Source organism: Lagenorhynchus albirostris, chromosome 9 (genome assembly GCF_949774975.1).
Source record: "Lagenorhynchus albirostris chromosome 9, mLagAlb1.1, whole genome shotgun sequence".
Lineage (NCBI taxonomy): Eukaryota > Metazoa > Chordata > Mammalia > Artiodactyla > Delphinidae > Lagenorhynchus > Lagenorhynchus albirostris.
In genome coordinates, this window is record NC_083103.1 from 193,427 (window position 1) to 214,535 (window position 21,109).

General features: G+C 57.6%; 1 protein-coding gene across 1 annotated transcript; it reads right to left on the minus strand.

The window, feature by feature from the left end:
- Positions 1-550: 550 nt before the first annotated feature.
- On the minus strand, positions 551-20,823 carry ANO9 (anoctamin 9). The gene is given in 26 exon segments (XM_060158052.1): positions 551-1,140; positions 1,260-1,353; positions 1,425-1,526; positions 2,078-2,225; positions 2,956-3,108; positions 3,183-3,310; positions 3,453-3,550; positions 3,651-3,708; positions 11,263-11,374; positions 11,606-11,642; positions 11,728-11,748; positions 11,751-11,891; positions 11,981-12,023; positions 12,025-12,071; positions 12,204-12,286; positions 12,373-12,433; positions 12,546-12,642; positions 13,041-13,175; positions 13,409-13,482; positions 13,564-13,622; positions 13,737-13,783; positions 14,913-15,058; positions 15,248-15,373; positions 15,483-15,557; positions 16,810-16,884; positions 20,684-20,823. Coding segments are annotated over 25 exon segments (2,490 nt in total). The 5' UTR covers positions 16,819-16,884; positions 20,684-20,823; the 3' UTR covers positions 551-744.
- Between the last annotated feature and the right edge of the window lie 286 nt (positions 20,824-21,109).

Below are 21,109 nucleotides of genomic sequence, written 5' to 3' on the forward strand. Positions count from 1 at the left end.
TCACCTGCTGACAAGACCCGGGGCTTGCGCGGCCGCGAGGGTGGAGCGGCTCACCTGGGCCAGGTGCGCAGCGGCGACAGCCCCAGCGACCGTGGCAGGTGCAGCCCCGCCCAGCAGCCGGGGCGAGGGCGGACCCAACTGTCCTGCTTCGAGCCTCAGGCTGGTGTTCAAGACGGTCCTGCGCTCGGCCCCCTGGAGCCGCGGCCGCCGCGCCTGGGGGCAGAGGCCAAACCGGCCCGACCAGCCCCGAGAGTCTCGGTGCCCCAGGAACTCCTCGGAAATTCCACCGTCCCCAGGAGCACCTGGTGCGGTTCTGCTCCTCCACCCAAGCTCTTTGTCTTCCTCTAGGAAGCCTGCCTTGACTCCCGCTCCTAAACCCGAGGTGCAGGGAGGGTAAGATCTCTGTGACCTCTGTAAGGCACCCCTCACTTGGAAGCCCACGGAAAACCAGAGCGGGGCGGAGGCTACCACATTCCGGGCCTCTCCCCGTCACGGCCTCAGTTTCCCAGCTAGCCCTGAGGGCAGACGTAATCGGCCAGAAGCCCAGAAATTAACACAAAGCAGTTTTATTTTATTAGAGAAAACTCTGCTGGTTGAGGGGAGCCAGTGGGGTGGGGCAGGATCTGGGGCCCAGGAAACTGGGCCAGTTTTCCTGTCGAGACGGCGTGAGAAGACAGGACAGGCCTGCACTGTTCCCGCCCCAACCCCGCCCCAGTTCTCTGGGTGGCAGGGGTCACTCAGAGTTCAAGTCAGGCAGTACCAAGCCTGAGCCCTCACAGGTGGAACAGGCCTCCCAGACCATGGACAGGTGTGCAGCTCACAGACACCCCAAACATACAGGGGCTCCCAGGACCCCCACATATACGCGGGTCTAATTAAAGCCCGCCCACACACACAGCCAGGGCTGGGGTGGGCAGCGGTGGCAGCAGCTCTGCAACCTGGCCTCCTGACCGGCTCCGGGCCTGCTCCCTGTCTGTGCTCTCGGCCGGAGTCTCTGGCACTTCGGGACTGGGGGCCAGGCCCCGGCAGCCCCGCCTCCCCAAGTCTCTGGTGCTTCCTCTTCAGGACTTCATTCTTCACCCACTGAGGCACATCAGGCACAAACCAGCCAGCAATGAGCTTGACGCATGAGGCCACGTGCTGGGAGGGCCAGAGTGGGGAGGTCAAGGTGCGCTGAGCAGGGACTTTAGGGGGCAGGGGCCCAGGGAGGGCTGCAGAGAGCTGCCCCGCCCTGGGGCCTGTCCCCTGTGTTGGCTCACCTCGAAGAGGATGAGGAAGGTCAGACGGACGGCCAGGAGGAACCAGGGCTGCTCAGTGAAGTTGGAGTTCTGAGCGGTGCCACAGTCCCAGTACCTGGGGTGGGGAGCACCTGAGGTCAGGAGTCAGGAGTTCAGAGGGTGCTCACAGGGGATGGGGGTCCAAACCTGCACTCAGTCACATTCTCTGAGCCCTCTATTTCAACAGGATTCTGGGAGTCCTTGGTGTAGAACACGGACAGGCTGTGGTTGACGTAGCCCGGGAGGCAGCTGGGGGGAGGGGGAGAGGAGTTTGGTGTGGTCCCTTCAGGCTTCTGGGGTGCTGGCTTGTAACCGACCCCTGCCTGGTGGGGGCCATCAGGGTGGGCCACAGTGCAGACCCCCCTCCTTCGTCTCTGTACATGGGAGAGGAGCCCCTGGGGGAGGCTGAAGGCCACCACCTGCCTTCCTTGCCAGGGGCCGAGGCTTCCTTGCCAGCCTTCCTGGGGGAGACCTACCCCTGGAGACCTGCCCCCCTGCAGGGCTGGAGGAACTGGATGAGGACAGCATGCAGACCACTAAGGGTCTGCCTTTGGAAGGGGAGCCATTCCAGTATCACTTGCTCAGAAAACACCTGGTTCTGGGACGTTAATCCCCTACTGGGGTCCCAGTCAGCACTCCCGGGGTCCACTCAGGGTCTGCAGGTTGCTGTGGGAGGGCAGCCCACCCCAGGCAATACTGTTAGCATTGAGCCCTTCCCTGGGGTCCCCTGGGGCTGGGCCATGGTTGGGCCAGTTTCCCAGGGGTCTCTGGACAGGGTCTGTGTGGCGGTGTCCCCTTACTCGACTGCAGGGTGGGCCCCCTGTCGGCACGGGCCATAGCGGTACTTGTACACCACTCGGGGGATGAACTCAGATGTGAAGGCGATGACCATCCCGTCGGCAGTGACGGCCAGCACGCCGATTATCGCCAGCACCTGCAGCCAGGTCCCTGGGCCATGGCAGGGGGTGAGGCCTGCACTGTCTCCCCGCCCCCTGCCCCCCCACCTCTGGTGATCCCCTGAAGCTGGGAGCCTGGATGGTCAAGGGCCTCATCATGTCTCTGCTTGTGGCAGCCGCAGGGCCAGGTCCCTGATGAGGAAGACCTGGGCCAGGGCCAACAGAGAGCAGCCTCCACTCTCCTGCACCCCTCTTCTTGACGTGGACAGGGAGGGGCTCAGGTCTCCGCCCCCCATCTTATGCCTGAACCTTTCGGCTGCCCCCAGGCCTGCTCCACCTCCTGGGTCCCCTCCCCAGGGCAGACCCCCTTAACCTGGTCCCAAGTCTCCCTCACACTTCTCTCTCCCACTGCCTATGTCCAACGCCACAACTCCTGGCTTCATCCCGGACACCTGTCCACCTCAGCGAGGCCAGTCAAGGTGACTAAGGCCACCTGCTCTCAGTCCCTGTGCCCAGCTGCTGGACCCCTCTCCCTCAGCTCCTTGAGAGTCAAGCCCTTCTGCACGGCCTCCGCAGGGCGGCAGCTGGCCCTTCAACGGGACCCCTGGGGGGGAAAGGCCTGCGAGGTGCCTGCCAGCCCCGCCTCTTCCTGGGGCCTGAGCCCTGCCCCCATGGCTCAGAGCGGTGGTTTCAAGGGGACTGGCGTGGCCCCGGCGCGCCTCGCGGCTCATGCCCCCATGGCTGGAGCGCCCGCCCTCAGGCCGCCCCGTCGGGCCCCTGACCGATGTCCTTGGCCTTGCGGGGCACCAGGCGCCGCTGCACCTGGACCATCTTGATGGCGTCCAGGCGGATCTCCACGAGGTTGCTGAAGAGCGCCAGCAGCAGGGCAAGTGGGAAGGCGGCCACGAAGACGGTGGTGAAGCCCTACTGGATCCCTGGGGGTGGGGGTCGTCACCGTGGGCCCCCGCGCGGTGCCCGCCCCTCCGCCCAGCAGCCCCGCCCTGCGTACTCATCTCCATGAACTCCTCGAACAGGCTGAAGGTGTTGACCGGGTTCAGGCGGTAGTTGCGCCGCCAGTGCCTCAGCTCGGGGTCCTGGGACGTGGCTCGCATCGAGCGACACTTGTGGGCCAGGCATCTGCGAGCGAGGAGGACCGGGTGGGGGACGGGGAGGGGGGCTGAGGACCCCTCGGGACTGCTGGCTCTGGGAGGTGGGGTCCTGTGGGTTCAGGGGCTCCCTGTGGTGAGAGTGGCGCCCCGGGAGGGAGGGTGGTCCTCACGGGCCCAGGTACTCCATGCAGTTGCTGAGCGTTTGTTTCAGACCCATGATGATGGCCACCTGCACGAACAGGTCCGTCATGCAGCTGCTGAGATGGCACTGCGGGGGCAAGGGTGAGAGGTCAGGCACGGGGCCTGGGGGTGACCAGGGGGTTGGGGCAGTTCAGGAAGAGGGCAGTAAGGCCTCCGGACAGACTGACCACCTCCAGCTTCCACAGCCCTGCCAGGCGCACCAACTTCCTGGGGTTACCGTTGATCCTGGGAAGGGCAGCGAGGCTGAGAGAGGGGGCAGGACAGGAGTGGGAGTCGGGGAGCAGTGGGGCCTGGAGGGGAAGGAAGGAGACCCGCCCCACAGGTGAGCAGAGGCTAACCCAGACAGGCCTGCGTGCGCGCAGGACCGCCAGGGACCTCTCAGCTGTTCACAGGCTCAGGAAAGGCTGTGAGGAGGGGCCTCAGTTCCTCCCCAGGTAACTGTGCACACAGGGCTACTTTGTGTTTAAATCACCTGATTTCCATGATAAAAAAGGTATATTTAACCAAACGTTGGGCTTATTATGCTCAATGGTGAAGTCCTACAAGCACTCCTGTTACTACAGTTCATGACAACTACTATTCCAGAATGGTGTAACTTTGCAAAGGAAAAACTTGTTGTAGAAAATACGATTATATATCTGGGAAACCAAAATAAATCAACTGAACGATTGGGCAGGTAAATCTGAAAAATGCTCAGAGTGGATATAAAATTGATATCAAGCTCAACTCCCTTTTGCTTTCCTAGGTGCAACAAAACCACTGAGAAATGTAGCAGGAGGACATATCTGTTGCAGATAGCGGCAAAAACTATAAAACAGAGTGAAATTCACAGGAAATATGGGGGACCCATAAGAAGAAAACTATAACACAGCTAAAGAACATTAAAACAAGACTTGAATAGAGGAAACTTGTTCTTCGATAGAAAAACTTACGCTTGTATTTTTGTGACAGGTGGAATGTCAGGCCCCCAAAGATACCACATCCTAATTCCTGGAACCTGTGAATATGTTATCTGACATGGCAGGTGGTATTAAGGTTGCTAATCAGCTGACCTTAAAATGGAGAGAGAATCCTGGGTTATCTGGGTGTGCCCACTGTAATCACCAGAGTCCTTAAATGAGTAAGAGGGAGAGCCAGAGAGATGGCAGGATGAGAAGGACCCAGCCTGACACCACTGGCTTTGCAGACACAGGACGGAGCGGGCCAGGCAGCCTCTAGAAGCTGAAAAAAACAAGAGTGTGGGCTCTCCCTGAGGGCCTGCAGACAGAACACAGCCCTGCTGACACCCTGATTTTAGCCCAGTGAGACCCATTTTGGACTCTTGGCCTCGAGAACTGTATGTAATGTGTGTTGTTTAAAGCCACTAAGTTGTGGTCAGCAACAGAAAATTAATACAGTATCTATGTCAATCCTCCCTAAAAGAATGTATAATTTCACTGCAGTCTTAAGCTAAATCCCACAGAATTTTGATGGAGTTTGACAAACATTATTTTAAAGTTCACCTAGAAGAATAAACACGTAAATAACTACAAAAAAGGAAAAGTGAAAAAGAGAAAAAGAAAATTAACGCCAGACCTATCTGACAGGAAAGCATTACAGTAGTAATGACACAGAAATGTACTAGACCAGAATCATCAGAATCCACGGAGCGCCAAAACAGTCAAGTGAATGATGGAACTAGACCAGAGTCGTCAGAATCCACGGAGCGCCAAAACAGTCAAGTGAATGATGGAACTAGACCAGAGTCGTCAGAATCCACGGAGCGCCAAAACAGTCAAGTGCATGATGGAACTTACTGTGTGACAGAAGGGTGGTGGTGGCGATGGAACAGTCAACAAATGGTTTGGGGACAACTGGCTGTCACTTGGAAAACAACAAAACAGGCTTCCCTCCATTGCCGCCTGCAGCAAAACAAATTCCTTGTGAATCAAAGATTTAAATGTTTAAAATGTTGAAACCATAAGCATCTAACGGAAATCACAGCTGAACGTTTTTTTTGTTTTTTTTGTTTTGCTCCGGACGCGAGGCTCAGCGGCCATGGCTCACGGGCCCAGCCGCTCCGCGGCGTGTGGGATCCTCCCGGACCGGGGCACGAACTCGCGTCCCCTGCACTGGCAGGCGGACTCTGAACCACTGCACCACCAGGGAAGCCCCTGAACATGTTTTTAATGTTGAGGAGGGGAGGCCTTTTTGAGCATGGCATGAAAAACAGGAACTATAAACAGACACACTGATAACCTTCGTGACGAAACAGGAACCGCCTCCAGAGAAACACGAGTGGCTGCACAGGCTCCTGCCCTCTCCTCGCAGGGATGCCACATGCAGGGCCGGTACACGGAAGGCGCCAGACTCAGGCTTCCATCTGCCCCACCGCCTGCTGACTGTGCGACTTAAGCTTTCTGTGCCTCGGTCTACTCATCTGTGAAATGGGGTTTAGAGAGTCCCTACCCCATAGGGCTGTTGTGCAGATTAGAGCTGATGAATGTGAGGCCCTTAGGATAGAACGGGTGAGTGTCAGCAGACGTGAGTTATTATAAAGACATATCCCATCCTGCCAGGGAAAACCTACTCAGTCCTTCGTTCTTCGGTATGAACGGACAGCTACAAATCTTCAGGCACGAGGAAAACCAGCTGTACAAAAGAGAAGGACTACAATAAAGGAACAGGAAGATGGACCCTTTAGGAAATGAGATAATGAGGAAACAGATGAGAACTTAAGGGGAAAAAAGAACATTGATATCCTCAAGAAAGTACTGTATCTGTGGAAACAAGAAAAGGACACTTTAAAAAAATAAAAGGATAAAAAAATAAAAACCCTCTTGGAAATTAAGACTTTAACTGTTAAACTTAAAAAAAGAAAACAGGGACTTCCCTAGTGGTCCAGTGGCTAAGACTCCACATTCCCAATGCAGGGGGCCTGGGTTCAATCCCTGGTCAGGGAACTAGATCCCACATGCCGCAACTAAGAGTTCGCATGCTGCAACTAAAGATCCCACGTGCCACAACTAAAACCCAGTGCAGCCAAATAAATAAACATTAAAAAAAAAAAAAGGCAAAAAGACAAAGTGAAGGAAATCTTTCCAGATGTGGAATGTAAAGACACAGAGATGGAATATATGAGAGAAAAAGATAAGAAACCCAAGAGGACCAGGCGTTCCATAGACAGCAGAGGGGAAAAAAATATTTTTAAAAACCTAAGGAAAAAAACTAAAAATAAAACTACCACCTGAACCAACAATCCCACTACTGGGCATATACCCAGAGAAAACCACAATTCAAAAAAACACATGCACCCCAATGTTCACAGCAGCACTATTTACAATAGCCAGGACACGGAAGCAACCTAAATGTCCATCAACAGAGGAATGGATAAAGAAGATGTGGTACATACATACAATGGAAAAGTACTCAGCCATAAAAAGGAATGAAATGCGGTCATTTGTGGAGACGTGGATGGACCTAGAGAGTGGCACACAGAGTGAAGTAAGTCAGAAAGAGAAAAACATCATATGATAACACATATATGTGGAATCTAGAAAAATGGTATAGGTGATCTTATATGCAAAGCAGAAACAGAGACACAGACGTAGAGAACAAATGTATGGATACCAAGGGGGAAAGGGGTGGGGTGGGAGAAACTGGGAGACTGGGACTGACACATACGCGCTATCGACACTATGTATAAAATAGACAGCTGATGGGAACATACTGCAGAGCACAGGGAACTCTACCCAATGCACTGTGGTGACCTAAATGGGAGGGAAGTCCAAAAGGGACGGGGTATCTGTATGTGTATGGCTGATTCATTTTGTTGTGCAGTGGAGGCTAACACAACATTGTAAACCAACCATATACTCCAATAAAAATTAAAAACAACCTAAGGAAAAACAGAAGAAAACGTAGTGAGCCTAAGCAGGACACGGGCTGTTTCATCGGAAGGTGCCAACAATTGCCCAGCACAGTGCGTGAAGAAAAGACCCACCCTAGATTGTTCCCCTGTTTAAAGAGAAGATCCTAAAGCTTCTAGGTCAACTAGGAAGAAACAAAAATCAGATTTTCTGCAATTTCTTATCATCCATTTTGCATGTTCAAAGACAACGGAGCAATGTCTTTAAAGTTCTAGAAGGGAAAAGTGTTTTGAAGTTAGATTTCTATACCCAGCCATGTCAATCTTGTGCAACAGTAGAACATGACACCTTTAGACATACATGAATTCAGAGAGTTTACCTCTCCGATATACCTTCTCAAAATAAATGAAAGCAAAAATCAAGAAAGACTCCCAAGGCTTGGGAGCCCAGGAAATGATGGCCCTAACCCAGGAAAGCAGCAGATTGAAGTCCCAGGGAGACAGGTATGCAGGAGGCACGGAGCGCCACCAGCCCAGTGTGGGGAGAATGGAGGGTCTCTGGGAGAAAAGTGACTCCATGCAACAGACAGTTTGACATGGAGAGGCTGGATAACCTTGATAAGATAAAGACAGGCAAGGAGGAAAAAAGGCAATTAAAAACAACAGGAAAAATAAAGAGCTGCACAACAAAGAAACGGTCAGATAAGCGCAGTAAAATGTGACATGATGAGTCAGAAGAGAATCCACTTGACCCTGATGTTATAAAAAGGCTCAGATGATATGAACAACTTATAGGAAAAGAAACTTAATGGCCAAAAAATATCTGGAAAGATGCTGGATTCTCACTAATAGGTTTTAATAACGCACCTTTAAGGTCTTTGTTCATCAGACCAACGTGGAGTGTGCAGTCACGTACACAGTGTGTGGCTTTGTGAGTCAGCACAGCATTTTTGGAGGGTGCTTTAGCAATGTCTCTCAATTTAAATGTGCACTGCCGACTCCCAGTTAAAATGGCTGGCTGCCCACACCCACTGCCAGGCATCACCTCGGAGATGGAAGGGAACTGGGGAGGCCTGCAGCCCACTTGAGACATCAAGCTGGATCTAAGCCTGCAGGGGAGACGTCTGAATAGCAACACAACCCTGCCCAAGAGCCTGGAACATCCCAGGACTTGGGCACCTCTGGTAGCTTGGGAGCACCCACTGGATGGGAGGCAGGCCCGGCTGAACCCCTGGGCCTCCTATCCAACCCCTAATCCACCCCCCCCACACACAAGAGACACACACACAAGAAGACAAAGACATTTCTAGGGGGTTGAACAACCAAAGATTCAGATCGCAGGGTTGGGCCAATGGACACTGAGACCCCACAGTGTCCCTTCCCCAGCTGGGCTCCCAGCATACTGACGGGCATCCTTCTGCCTCCAGGCAGGAGACCAGGGATTCCCCTTCAGGAACCGACACAGCAAGAGGTCCCGACAGGAGACACATAGTCCAGAGCAAAGCCACTGGCACACGCCTTTCTCAATTACGGACAGGTGGCCAAGAATAAAAGACATCTAAGGCGGCGGGGGGGTCTCTAACACCAGAATCAGAGACCGATCAAAGAGCATCAAAGAAACTCGAAAGGAACAGAAGAAATGCCAGAGTAGAAGGGAAAAAGAGAGGCCACATCCTCAGAAGAGAAAAGCCCTGGTGTCCAGGTGACATGAGGAGGAGGCTGTGAAGAATCTGCACGTGTCAAAAGGAGTGCTCTGAAATTGAGAACATAAGCGGAAGTGAAACGTTCAGTAGAAGGGTTGGAAAACAGCTGAGAAAAACTCCAAGAAACTGGAACAAGAATGGGAGAAAAAAAGCCAAGAAAAGTAGATGATAATTCAGAAGGTCCAATTTCCAAACAAAAAATTCCTCAGAAGGGAGGAGAGGGAGCTGAAGCAGGAGACTATCAGGTACATGAGAAAACCTCTCAAAACTGAAGGCCCTGAGGCTCCAGGCCCAGTGAGTACCCGGTAATTTCTTTCCATTTGACCAGCATTGATTCTGCACGCGTGGCCGGCTGCAGGAGCTGAGCATTCAGCAAAGGACAAGCGCCCTACCCTCCGCCCTGGGGAGCTGCCATTTCTGAGAGAGACAGTGAACAAATAAATGCGCGTCACGTCCTGGGTGGCGACGGCTATGGAGGGGGAGCAAGGGAAGAGCGGAGTCTGAGGGACCAGGGTTCGGGGCCAGGCGACGTTCCGAGGTCAGCAGGAGAGCAAAGGTCAGCGCCAGGAGGCAGTGAGAGTACCGGGGAGGCAGAAGCGCGAGGCGGGAGAACCAGAAACCAGGTTCGCCGATGAGAAGACTTCCGGAAAGAACTGTGACAGCATGTTTGTGTGATGGTGGAAATCAGCCGGCAGAGAGAGGAAAGCTGGCGTGTGGAGGAGAGAGATGTGAATTACCGAAGCACGTCGACTGAAAAAGACCCACCAAGTCACACGGCTGAGAAATTCCAGAAGACGGGGGACAGTGAGAAGATGCACAGAGAGTTGGAAGAACACTAATGCCAGACTTGCGGAACAGAACGCTGGAAGCCGGAAACCAAAATACCCTTCAGAAGTCTGAGGAAAACCATATCCAACTTAGAACTCTTTCTCCAGCAGACGCTCAGTCAGGCCCCCAATAAAGAGGAAACTCGGCACATATGATTTCCCATGTACCCTTTCACAGGAAGCCACTGGAAAACTTGGGATCCTACACGGCAGAGAGTGAGGGGCTTCCCAGGATGAAAGGGCCAAGCACAGCCCCAAGAGAAGGGGACAGATGCCACGAGGGCGTCTCCAAGGACCTCATGATGTCTTTGAACATACTGGCAGGAGTTGGTTTCTTCTAAAGTTCTTCTAGAGGGACTTCCCTGGTGGCACAGTGGTTAAAAATCCACCTGCCAGTGCCGGGGACACGGGTTTGAGCCCTGGTCCGGGAAGATCCCACATGCCATGGAGCAACTAAGCCCGTGCGCCACAACTACTGAGCCTGCGCTCTAGAGCCCACGAGCCACAACTACCGAGCCCGTGTGCCGCAACTACTGAAGCCCGCACGCCTAGAGCCCGTGCTCAGCAACAAGAGAAGCCACCACAATGAGAAATGAGAAGCCCGGGTACCTCAACAAAGAGTAGCCCCCACTCGCCACAACTAGAGAAAGCCCGCACGCAGCACTGAAGACCCAACGCAGCCAAAAATAAATAAATAACTGAATAAATAAATTTTGCAAATAAATAAAGTTCTGCTAGAGAGTTTGGGATTAATTGGCAGTATATGTGTAACTTACAACATTTGAACAAACATAGAGAACACACAGAGGAATTATTTTTTCAGAAAAGACAAGAAAAGATATGTTGATTGAACGAAAAATGTTCATTTCATTAATTAGGAAGGTGAGGGGAAGTGTGTGCATGTGCATGTGCATGTGTGTTACACGGGATGCCCACTGCAGCTTTATTTATAAACCTCAAAACCGGAATTAACCCAAATGTCCACCAACTGAAGTGGTTAAATAAATGCAAGGGCATCCCACAAAAGAACGCCCATAGTATGTTTTTAAAAGCAAAGCCTCACCGCCCATGCAGACATGGAAAACGCCCATAGTACGTCTTCAGTGTAAGGCAGATACAATTATTTACACGACAAAATCACTCATGTCAATAGGTGTACGTGTGTGTACTTAAATGTGTGAAAAAGTTTGGGAAGACCCAACAAACAGTTACAGTGTCACCTCTGAGGACGAGGATTGGACAGTTGGGGGTTCGCTGTGGGCTTCCTTCACATATTTCTTTACTGGGTTTCCACGTGTTCTGAGCATGATTTACTTTAAAAATTAAAAAGAACAGGTATTTCTATTTTCAAGGTGGGGAGAAAGGAGTTAGAGGGAGGCATGTGGGAGCAGGTGGCCCTTACCTGCCCAGGATGAAGGCGATGTAGATAAGGGAGGAGAAGTGAGCAAAGAACTACAGAGTGAAGAACTTGATGGTGAACTTGCTCTCTCGCTCTGAGAAGGTCCTGGGCTTCTCTGGAATGAGATGTGGGGCCGTCCCTCCCCCATCCTTCACCCCGATGACAGCCCGCGCCCAGCCTGTCCCTATCCTGACAACTCAGGGACACCTGCGACCCCCACCTGTCTCCCAGGTGCGAGCCCCTGCCCTCTCGTAGGCCCCCTTCCCCCACCCCAGGGCTCCAAGATCCCCGCCCTGAATCCTCCCTCCAGTAGCCAGAGAGGGGCTCAGGGGGGCCCTCCTCTCACCAAAGTCACAAAGCTTCAGTGCCACATATTTGTTGATCTGTGGGAGGGGAGACGGAGGGCTCACCTCGGACCTCAGCAGAGCCGCACCCCCACCGGCACCCTCGCCCTGCCCCGACCCCTGCCTTGGTCATGACGAGGATGCTCTCACATAGTGAACCAGGGCCCCGGTCACCACCACGGCCGTGGTCACCTGCTCTCCCAGGAAGGGCAAAGCGGAGCTGAAAAGGGCAGCGACCAGGACGCGGCAGATCACCAGGACGTGGGCCATGCCTATCATCAGGCAGATCTGGCGGGGGTCGGGGAGGCCAGGATGGGCAGGCCTCCGGGGGCCGCCCCACCTGCTCTCCAGCCCCACCAGGGGCGCCCCAGGAGTACCATCAACAGAGACAGCAGGAGGATGACGGTACTCCGCGCGTAGCCGGGGCTGGTAGTCAGGGCAGGCAATGAGCCCCAGCACCATTTCCTCCTGTGGACGGCACCGGACACGCCTGAGACACGGGACTCCTCACCCACGGGAACCGCGACTCATACATGGGGACCCCCTCAGACACAGCAGACTCGTGTGGGCCCTGGGCCTGGTCACCTGGCTCAGCCTCACCTGGTCCTCGTCCCACCCGTACAGGTCCCATTGCAGGACCACACGGACTCGCTCCCGCTTCCACAACTCCAGGAACACGGTGGCTGCAGCCGGGAGAAAGCAGAGGCCTCACGGCGTGTCCCCGCTGCGTGTGGAGCTCGGCTGCCCCCCAGGTGCCGCAGCGACTCACCCCACAGCGCCGTGAACACGGCGAACAGCACGGTGCCCTCGTTGTCGAAGAGGTGGGTGAGCTGGGGAGAGCGGCGCGTGGGGCTGGGGCGGCCTTCCCTTCCCTGGGAGGACCCCCTGGGCCCTCTTCCCCGCGGGCGAGCAGCCGCAGTGCCCCCCCCCCCCGGCGCAAACCTTGGCGAAGGCGCAGGTTTCTGAGAGCCGCTGGTACCTGGGGCTGTGGTCGCCGCGAGGGCACATGTAGACGTCGTGGGCATCACAGATCTCCCTGCTGGGGGTGCAGGGACCGGGTTGTCGGCGGCGCTTTCCTGTGGCCCCTCCTGTGGCCCCTGGGGGACCCCGCCCCAGGCCGCCCCTTCCCTGACTCCGCCCCACCCTCAGTCCCGCCCCTTCACGACCCCGCCCCTCCACGACCCCACCCCAGTCACGCCCCCTTTCTGACTCCACCCAGCCCCCTCAGTCCCACCCCCCCTTACGTGACTCCACCCCAACCCCGCCCCCTCCATGACCCTACACACCCCTGTCCCGCTCATTCCCTGACTCCTCCCCACCCTCAGTCCCTCCCTTTCACGACCCCGCCCTAACCCCGCCCCTTCCGTGACCTCCGCCACCCCGGTCCTGCCCCTTCCCTGACCCCCCAGTCCCGTCCCTTGCCTGACTCCGCCCCACCTGATCTGGCTGGCTTCGAAATGGGCAAACCCGCTCAGGAAGACGATGAGGCCCACCACCGCGGCGGGCACCAGCATGTAGGTGTACCAGCCGAGCCAGGCGAAGTACAGCGCCACCTTCTCACCGAAGTAGTTCCTAGGGGCACAGCCGTCCCGTCAGGGCCACTCCCAGCATGGGTGACCGTCCACCGCCAACACCGGGGTGAGGCATGCCACATGCGGGGCGGGCAAGGAGCGTCTGTACTGAGGGCATCTAAACGTGTGTCTAAATGGGAGTCCGCACAGCAGTTTGCTGGAGGCGTGGGTATAACCGCGGGGGGCGCAGCCTGCCTGCGGGGGCGCAGGTGTGTCCGCGGGGGGCAGTAGTACCTGATGTCACCAATTGGCTGCTCTTGGAACATGTTTCTCCACCAGGCCCATTTCTTCTTTAGGTCTTCCTCCCCCTGAGCACAGGCGACAGACAGTGAGAGCTTCTTGCCTCAGGTCCTGCCCTCAGGTCCTCTCCCAGCCGGCCCACCACTCACCTTGTGTAGGGGAAACACGGCCTCAAAGACCCCATCCTTCACCAAATCCTGGAGCGTGTCTGGTGGCCACAGGGATTCTCGGGTCAGAAGGGAGTGAGGGGTGAGGGAGGACCCTGTCCCGTTCTCCCCGTGTGACTGCCCCTCCTGGTGGGCTGCTGCCATCCAGTCCTTACCACCAGCTGCCATCTTGCTGTTCAGCACAAAGTTGACAATTTGGATTCTGGAATACAAGAGCTGGCTCAGGATGGCCCTCTATCTGGCCAGGTCCTCTGTGTCCTAGCAGAGCCCCCGGACCACCTGACCAGAGCCCAGAATCCAGGACTCCTCTGGGAGCCCACCTCCTTAAATCCTCCCAGGGTCTAGCTGTGCCATGGTTCCAAGGTGGGCCTCCCTCAGGGTGGTCTCTCTCTTCCCAGGGCCCCGATGCTCAGCCCTGCAGTAGTCTCTCCCAGATCCCTCCCAGACCTCCCACCTCCAATCACCCGTCCCACCTGGAGCCCCCACACGTCGAGAGCACACTCTTTATGTGCACAAATCCTCTTTGCACCCCTGTGAGCCATTTTGCCTATGGGGCGACTGAAGCTCAGAGAGAGTGAGTAATTTGGTCAAGGCCACACAGCCAGGAAGCGGCACATTCGGGCATCTGACTATACAGTCCCCCTGAGTGTCCAGGGGACTCCCCACAGCCTGCTCCTCTCAGGCCCCATCAAGATGCCTCTATTCATGTGTCCTCCCAAGACCGGCCAGTCCTTCTGTGTTCACAGGAAGCCCCCCTCCACTGCCTCGTATCCAAATTCCAGGAGTGTTCTTCACTAGTCTCTCTGATCGGGCCCCAGATGAGTTCAGGGGGCCGGGGCTGGAGCCAGGAAGATGATGGAGGAGGGCTGTGGGGAGGGCAGGTGGGCTGGCTTGGAGGCCTAGAGGATCGGGGTGGGGAGAAGCAGGTGCTTGGAGAGAGAGGAGGTGTTGGATGCCTGGGAAGCAGGGGATAGATGTCCAGGGAGGGGCATTTGGTCTGGAGGAAAGAAGTCAGGATGTGAATCCAGGGAGATGACCTCAGAGCCTAGGAGGGACAGCTGGGAGGATCCTCTCAGCCTCTCCAAATTCTGCCCACCCTTTAAGGCTGGTTTCTATTCTGCATCTGGGGGACATAGTCACATGTAACCTTCAAACACTCCAAGAGGTGAGAACTGTCATTTTCCCGTATTACAGACATGGAAACTGACTCACAGACCCTTGCCCCCTGGGCCCTCCACCCTGGGACCACTCCTGGGAGCCTTGCTGCCTGTCTGGACCGGCATGTGGGTGGGCAGGGGTCCTCCTGGCCCCACTCTGGGCCAGCCTCTCACCTGGTGGTGGCTGGGATGGAAGTTGGCCTGGCCAGCTTCCCTCTGGGGGCGGTAGCCTCGGGCTCCATGAGAAGTCTGCGGTACCGGTCAAAGACCCGGTTGTCAGCTCGGATCCCAAAGAACACCTTCGCCTGGTCCTCCCTCGCCTGAGGGTGGGGGACAGCATGGGACCCTCTACTCCACATTGGGACCCTCCCCTTCATCCAAAGCCAATGGCCTATCCCTTCGTATCCTTCTCCTGCACGAGGCCTCAGCCCACCTCCCCAGATACCTCCCCGGGATCCGCCCAGTCCCACGTGACCCCTGCGCCCAGGCAAGGCCCTCAGCCCGCCCACCCTGTAGCAGAAGCCCTTCCTCTGGAGCTCTTCCAGGAACTGCTGCTGCCGCTGGACCTGCCTGGGGTTTCTCTGGGTGCAGTGATCAGCCACAACGACATAGTCCCATGGCTCGGAGGCCTCAGTCTAGAAGCAAGAGGTGTGGGGACTGGGACTGGGGACCAGGGCGGGCCAGGTACGGTCCATGGGGCAGTAGGTGGGACCAAGCCCAGGAGAGACTCAAGCAGAGACTCACCTCAGTGGTATTGATGTCCATCTGCAGGGGGCTGTCCCCTTCGGTCCCCACCAGGATCCGGAGGCTCTCTTCTCCCTGGGGGTGAAGAGCAGACGGAGGATGGGGCTCATTGCAGCAGACAAGCACCTCCTGGGCTGGGTGCTCTGGTAGCAAAGGGGTAGTTCCGGGTGGGGCTAAGTGCGTGCACCGAGGCTACAGCACAAGCGGCCGGCAGAGGCTGGTTTGGAAATCTATACAAAGAGCTCCTAGAATTCATAAGAAAAGGCAGACAGCCCAGTTTAAAGTGGGCACACTTCACAAAAGAGGGGCACTCAGAAGCTGAAACCATGGAGCTAGGGAACCATCTGGAAACGCAGGCCAGGTGACCAAGAGGCACCACCTTCCACCATTTGGTAGCCAACATTTTACGGCCAGACAGCTCTAAAAACACAGGTGTGGGAGTTCCCTGGCTGTCTAGTGTTTAGGATGCAGTGCTTTCACAGCCGTGGCCCAGGTTCAATCCCTGGTCGGGGAACTGAGATCCCCAATGCCGCTTGGTGCGCCCCCCCCCAAAAAAAAAGCCTGGGTGGGACTTCCCTGGTGGTCCAGTGGCTAAGCCTCCACGCTCCCAGTGCAGGGGGCCCGGGTCCGATCCCTGCTCCGGGAACTAGATCCCACATGCATGCCACAACTAAATCCCACATGCCGCAATGAAGATCCCATCTGCTGCAGCTAAGACCCAGAGCAGCCAAAATAAATAATAAATAAATAAATATTAAAAAAAAAAAGCCCGGGTGATCTATAAAAATATTGAATGTAATATAATATTGTAAATCACCTGAAACTACTATAATGTTGTAAGTCAACTATACGTCAAAAAAAAAAAAAGCCCGGTGACTCAGCAGAATCCCCATGTGTTGCTGTGGGTCACACATTGGTGCTGGAACTTGGGAAACTAAGTTGACCGTCCCAGACACTACACCCCGGGCCAGCCACCTTTGGAGACAGACAAGGGTGCTCACAGCAGCACATTTCATATCAGAATTGTGGAAATAACCCAAATTCCCATCGGTAGGCAGATGGATGAAAACACTGTGCTATGAGCACACACAACAGGAACATGAGGGCCACCACTGCACGCAGGGCGTTGGGGACCAGTGTGACACGGTACTGAGTTTCCTAAAAGTAAGTCCAGTGAGAACTGTGCAGGAGCGACTGCTGCAGGCACGTCCCGGACAGACGGACGGACACTAAAACCAGCGGGCAGAACCTTAAGGGGGAAGCGGATGGTGCCAAGCCCCTGAGTCTCCCCGATTCTTTGTTAACTGTTGCGGCAGCATTAACAAACCTCACACATCCTATGCTACTGCCTCCGGAGGATGGTGCAGACTCCGCCCCCTCGAGGGTGGGCTGGACTCAGTGACTAATGAAGGAAGCGTGAAAGGGAAAAAGAGTCACCCTACAGAGGAGAAACCTGGCAGATGCCCCCCACCCAGGTGATGAAGGTCAAGGTCACGGTGATGTAATTGAGATGTCGGGGACCTCCTGACAGCATGTGATGCGATAGTACGTGATCCCACCCTAAAACCCCTATAGTCCCATCTCAGCAGAAGACGCCGGAGGCCCTTTCACCTGAGCCCGAGTGAGCGGACCCCAGAGGCAGGTGGCCAAGGACAAGGCGGGACGGAGGGACCATCACAGACAGGAGGGGCTGTGGAGACGTGGCGATGATGCCGTGGCGGGTCCCGCACGAGCTGGGAACAGGAGAGGACACTCACGGAAAAGCCGGTGACGTGAGTCAAGGCGGCCGTGTTGGGCTCTTAGCTTTGACCAGCGCCCCAGGCGACGGGGCACGGGGGACCCTGCACCGTCTTTGTGACTCTTTACGAAAACTCACAGACCTGTAAAAACTGCACAAGTGGAGTGGAGGGTTCTGGGATTGGCATCCAGGTTGGTGGGGGGGCGGGGCGGGGAGTGGAGGGGGGTCTTTAGGCTTCATTTACTCCCAGTGAGCAAACAGCAGGTTCTGACTTGCCCGCCTTAGGGGCTAAGTGTCATGTTGGACAAATTCGTAAGTGAAACGGATCCTCACGTGCTTGACTTCAGACCCAAGATGAGGGCTCGCCCCACCTCTCCCCAGGCCCGGGACCTCCTGCAGGAGGACCCTTCGAGGGTCCCTGGTGGACAGTCCCACAGAGGCTGAAAGGAGAGACTCCCTCACATGAGCACCGGCCTGAGGCTGAAGAACGGGAAGACGGGACCCCAGCACGGGGAGGGACGGCACAGGGAAGCCACCCTGGCAGGAGGCAGCAGGAGGGAGCCTGGGGAAGACTGCCCGTGAGGGACCCGCCAAGACGACAGCGGGAGGCTGGCCCTCAGGCGGCGCCAGAACTGAGCTGCTGGACTTGGTGCAGCTCTGGGGTCCCAGACAGCCCTCCCTCCCCAGAGACATCACACAGCTTTGGGACATTACCCAGAGCCTCTTGGAAAAGGGGAACGCAACCTTCCCTGGAGGATGGTGTGTGATCTGGACCAGAGGTGTCCTGCGGGCACTGACCCCCACCATTGATTCGGGCCACTGGACAGGGAGACACCCCCCACCGAAGGCAAAGGTACATGCACCCCTCAGGGTTGCCCTGGTCACCCCTGGGCAATGGGCGAGCAGTCACAGGAGCGGCCAGGTCTGAGTGCCCCCTGCCCAGCCCTGGTCTAGCCACCCCACACCCCACAGCCGCAAAGGGACCAGGTCCTGAGCATCAGCTTCCTGTATACTCTGGGCTCCCCAGCCCCATCCCCAGGCCACCTGCCACATGCAAGGCCCCTCTCTGGGCCGTGGTCACAGACACAGCCTCCAGCATCAGGCTGTCCATCTGTCCACCTGTCCTCCAGGGAAAGAGGCCTTCACAGATGGGAACCAGGTCCACCTGAAGTCACCCCCACCTCCAGCCAACCAGACTGCTTGGTGCACCCGAAGCGAGGTGTCTGGGGCCCCTGCGTCCCTGTCTATCAGACCCCACCCCCAGGAAGCCATGTGTGCCCATCAGGCTCCCAATCCCCAGGGCTCCTGCAGGGTTCCTACAGGGCTACCCTGGCACTCTTGGCCTCAGGGATCCCAGCCCTGCCATGTGCAGACCCCCAGCAAGTCCCTGCACTTGGACGGGGGGCAGGCTCTGGGCACCCGGCTCTCTGTTGTCCTCCCTTCGGCCTTCCAGCCCCCACCCCTGCAGGCCATGCACCCAGGGCTTGGTACAGACTGGAGTCCCAGCGGGCTCACCCGCTGGCTCCGCAAGAGGAAACTTCTTATGATGCTGCAGCTCCCGGGAGACCTTCCCAGCCTTGGGAGCCAGAGCTGGGCGAGTCCTGCCCCTGTCTGTCCCTTCCCAGGCCAGCCTCCAGGTCACCGGAGAGGCGAATGCGACTGCCACCCAGCTCCCAGCAGTCCTGGCCCTGCGGGCTACGGGGAGCACCCGTGTGACATCACCCCAGCTGCATGTGGCACACGTGGGCCTCCGTCACTCTCCACGGCCCGTCTCACGCCAAGGGTCACACCACAGCCCTGCCGGCACTCCGCACCCTCCTGCCCCACTGCCCAGCATGAACAGGGAGAGGCCCGCCCTCGCTCATCGGGCCTCTGACCCCACCCCCCCAGTGGATGCCCCACCTGCTGGCTCTGCTTCCTCATCTTCCCTTCCCAGCCCCCTTCCCCTGGCCGTACCCCCTCGCATGTGGGATCTTAGTTCCCCAACCAGGGATCGAACCCGCACCCCCTGCAGTGGAAGCGAGGAGTCCTATAGCCACTGGACCGCCGGGGAAGCCCCTGCTTCCTCCTCTGACTCATCTTCCGAGTCCTGTCATCTGCCTACCCACTCCCTTCTGCCATCCCTCTGTCTCATGTGTCCGGTCATCCACCCCCAGACACAGCTTGCTCTGTGTGCAGCCCTCACGGCGGGTGCGTAGTGTAAGTGGACACGGGCCCGGAGAGCAGGTGCCTACTTGGCAGGGGAGCTTGCCCTTGTGGTGTGGACAGGCCCCGAGGGGCAGCGGGCAACTGGTGTCCAGGGGCTCAGTGCTACCTCCCAGGGACTCGGTACTCAGCACTTCAGCTCTGCAGAAGCATAAAGGGCAAGAAGGGAGCTGCCGGGAGGTGAGACTGGGGGTTAGCAGAAGCCAGACCAGAGGGCCTCTCAGCGGCTGGGGAGCCTGGACTTCAGCTGGGGGCAGCAGGGAGCCATGGAAGGGACTGGAGCAGGGAAGGGTGTGCTCAGATCCAGCTGGGGCCACAGAGTTCTCTGCCGTGTGCGTCAGTCTTTCTCCAAGGGTTGATTCTCTTGCCTCAGTCAAACCAGGGGCTTCCTCCCCACCCACCCTTGCCAGCCCCGCCTCCCTTCCACCCCAGCACAGGGCTGGCATGGGAGGAAGGGGCAGCCAGGGGAGCTCGGGGTCAGGCCAGCGTATGCCCACATGCCAGCCTTAGCAGCCGGGGCTCCAGAGCTGGCTCTGGAAGGGCAGGGGCAGAGTGAGAGGCCGCCTGCTTGGCCCACACCTGGGAGCGCCCTGAGGGGGCTGAGTGGGAGGCCACTTTCCTTCTCCACTTCAGCACGGGTCCCCGCCAGCTGCCCAAGGGCTGGCCCCCGCCCCGGAGACCGACCTCTTCCCTGGGGAGGGAAGGAAGGAAGTCTTTCCAGGATGTTCCCGCCTACCTCCCCAGGGCCCCCACGGCCTCCTGCTCTGCCCCCAGAATCAGAATCCAGTAGCCCTCGGCGGGCTCCCACCCCTGCCTAGGCAGAACCCCCAGGGAGCCAAGGACCCAGCTGGCCACCCTGGGACTCCCCATCCCCAGGTCAGCCCACCCTAGAGACCACAGCCCCTCCCCTCAGGGCAAAGCGGCAGGTCTGGGGTCTTCCTCCTGGCTCAGGGCCCAGGGGTGGATATGCCTTCCCGCACACTCTGTGTGAGTGTGAGAGCCGGGCCGGAGGGACCCAAGAACCCCGGCTCGGGGCCCAGGGGGTGGACTTGCCCTCCCCGCGTAAGCCCTTCACTCTCGAAGGGCCGCCCTCCTCTGTCCCGCCCCAATCCCAGCCCGGCCAGCCTCCCCGCGGCCGGGGCTGGGCAGAACCCCACCCGCGGCCGCCCCAGGCACCCTCCAGGTGAGGGGGCAGGGCCGGCCGGAGGGGCCTCGGCTCGGACCCCGTCCGGGTGGGCGTGGCTCGGAGCGGACTCACCCGCACGCTGGTGGCGGTGCTGGGCGCCGCGCTCGGAGGGGTCGGAGGGACCGGCAGTCCCAGCGCCGGTGGGAACCCGAGTGTGGCTGCGAAGCCGCCCGGCGCTCCTTCCCGACTTCCGTGCGCGACTCTCCCCTCCCTCCTCAGGCCCCTGTGCCGCCCGGCGCCGTCGGGGAGGAGCTAGTGGCCCGCGGGCCAGAAGGCACACCCTCCCCCCAGTCCCCCGGACCTGGGGCACCTTCCTGGGGACGCCGCCGTCGCGCCCGCCCCCGCCCCGAGGCCCGAGGCCTCACCTGCAGAGGGGAGTGTCCCCTCCGCTACGGGGTTAGACTGGCATCCGGTAGGCGGAGGGGAGCCCTCCCCGATGATGACCGCAGCTCCCTGCTCGCCTTCACTCTCCCTGACCCCAGGACGCACCTTCCCCAG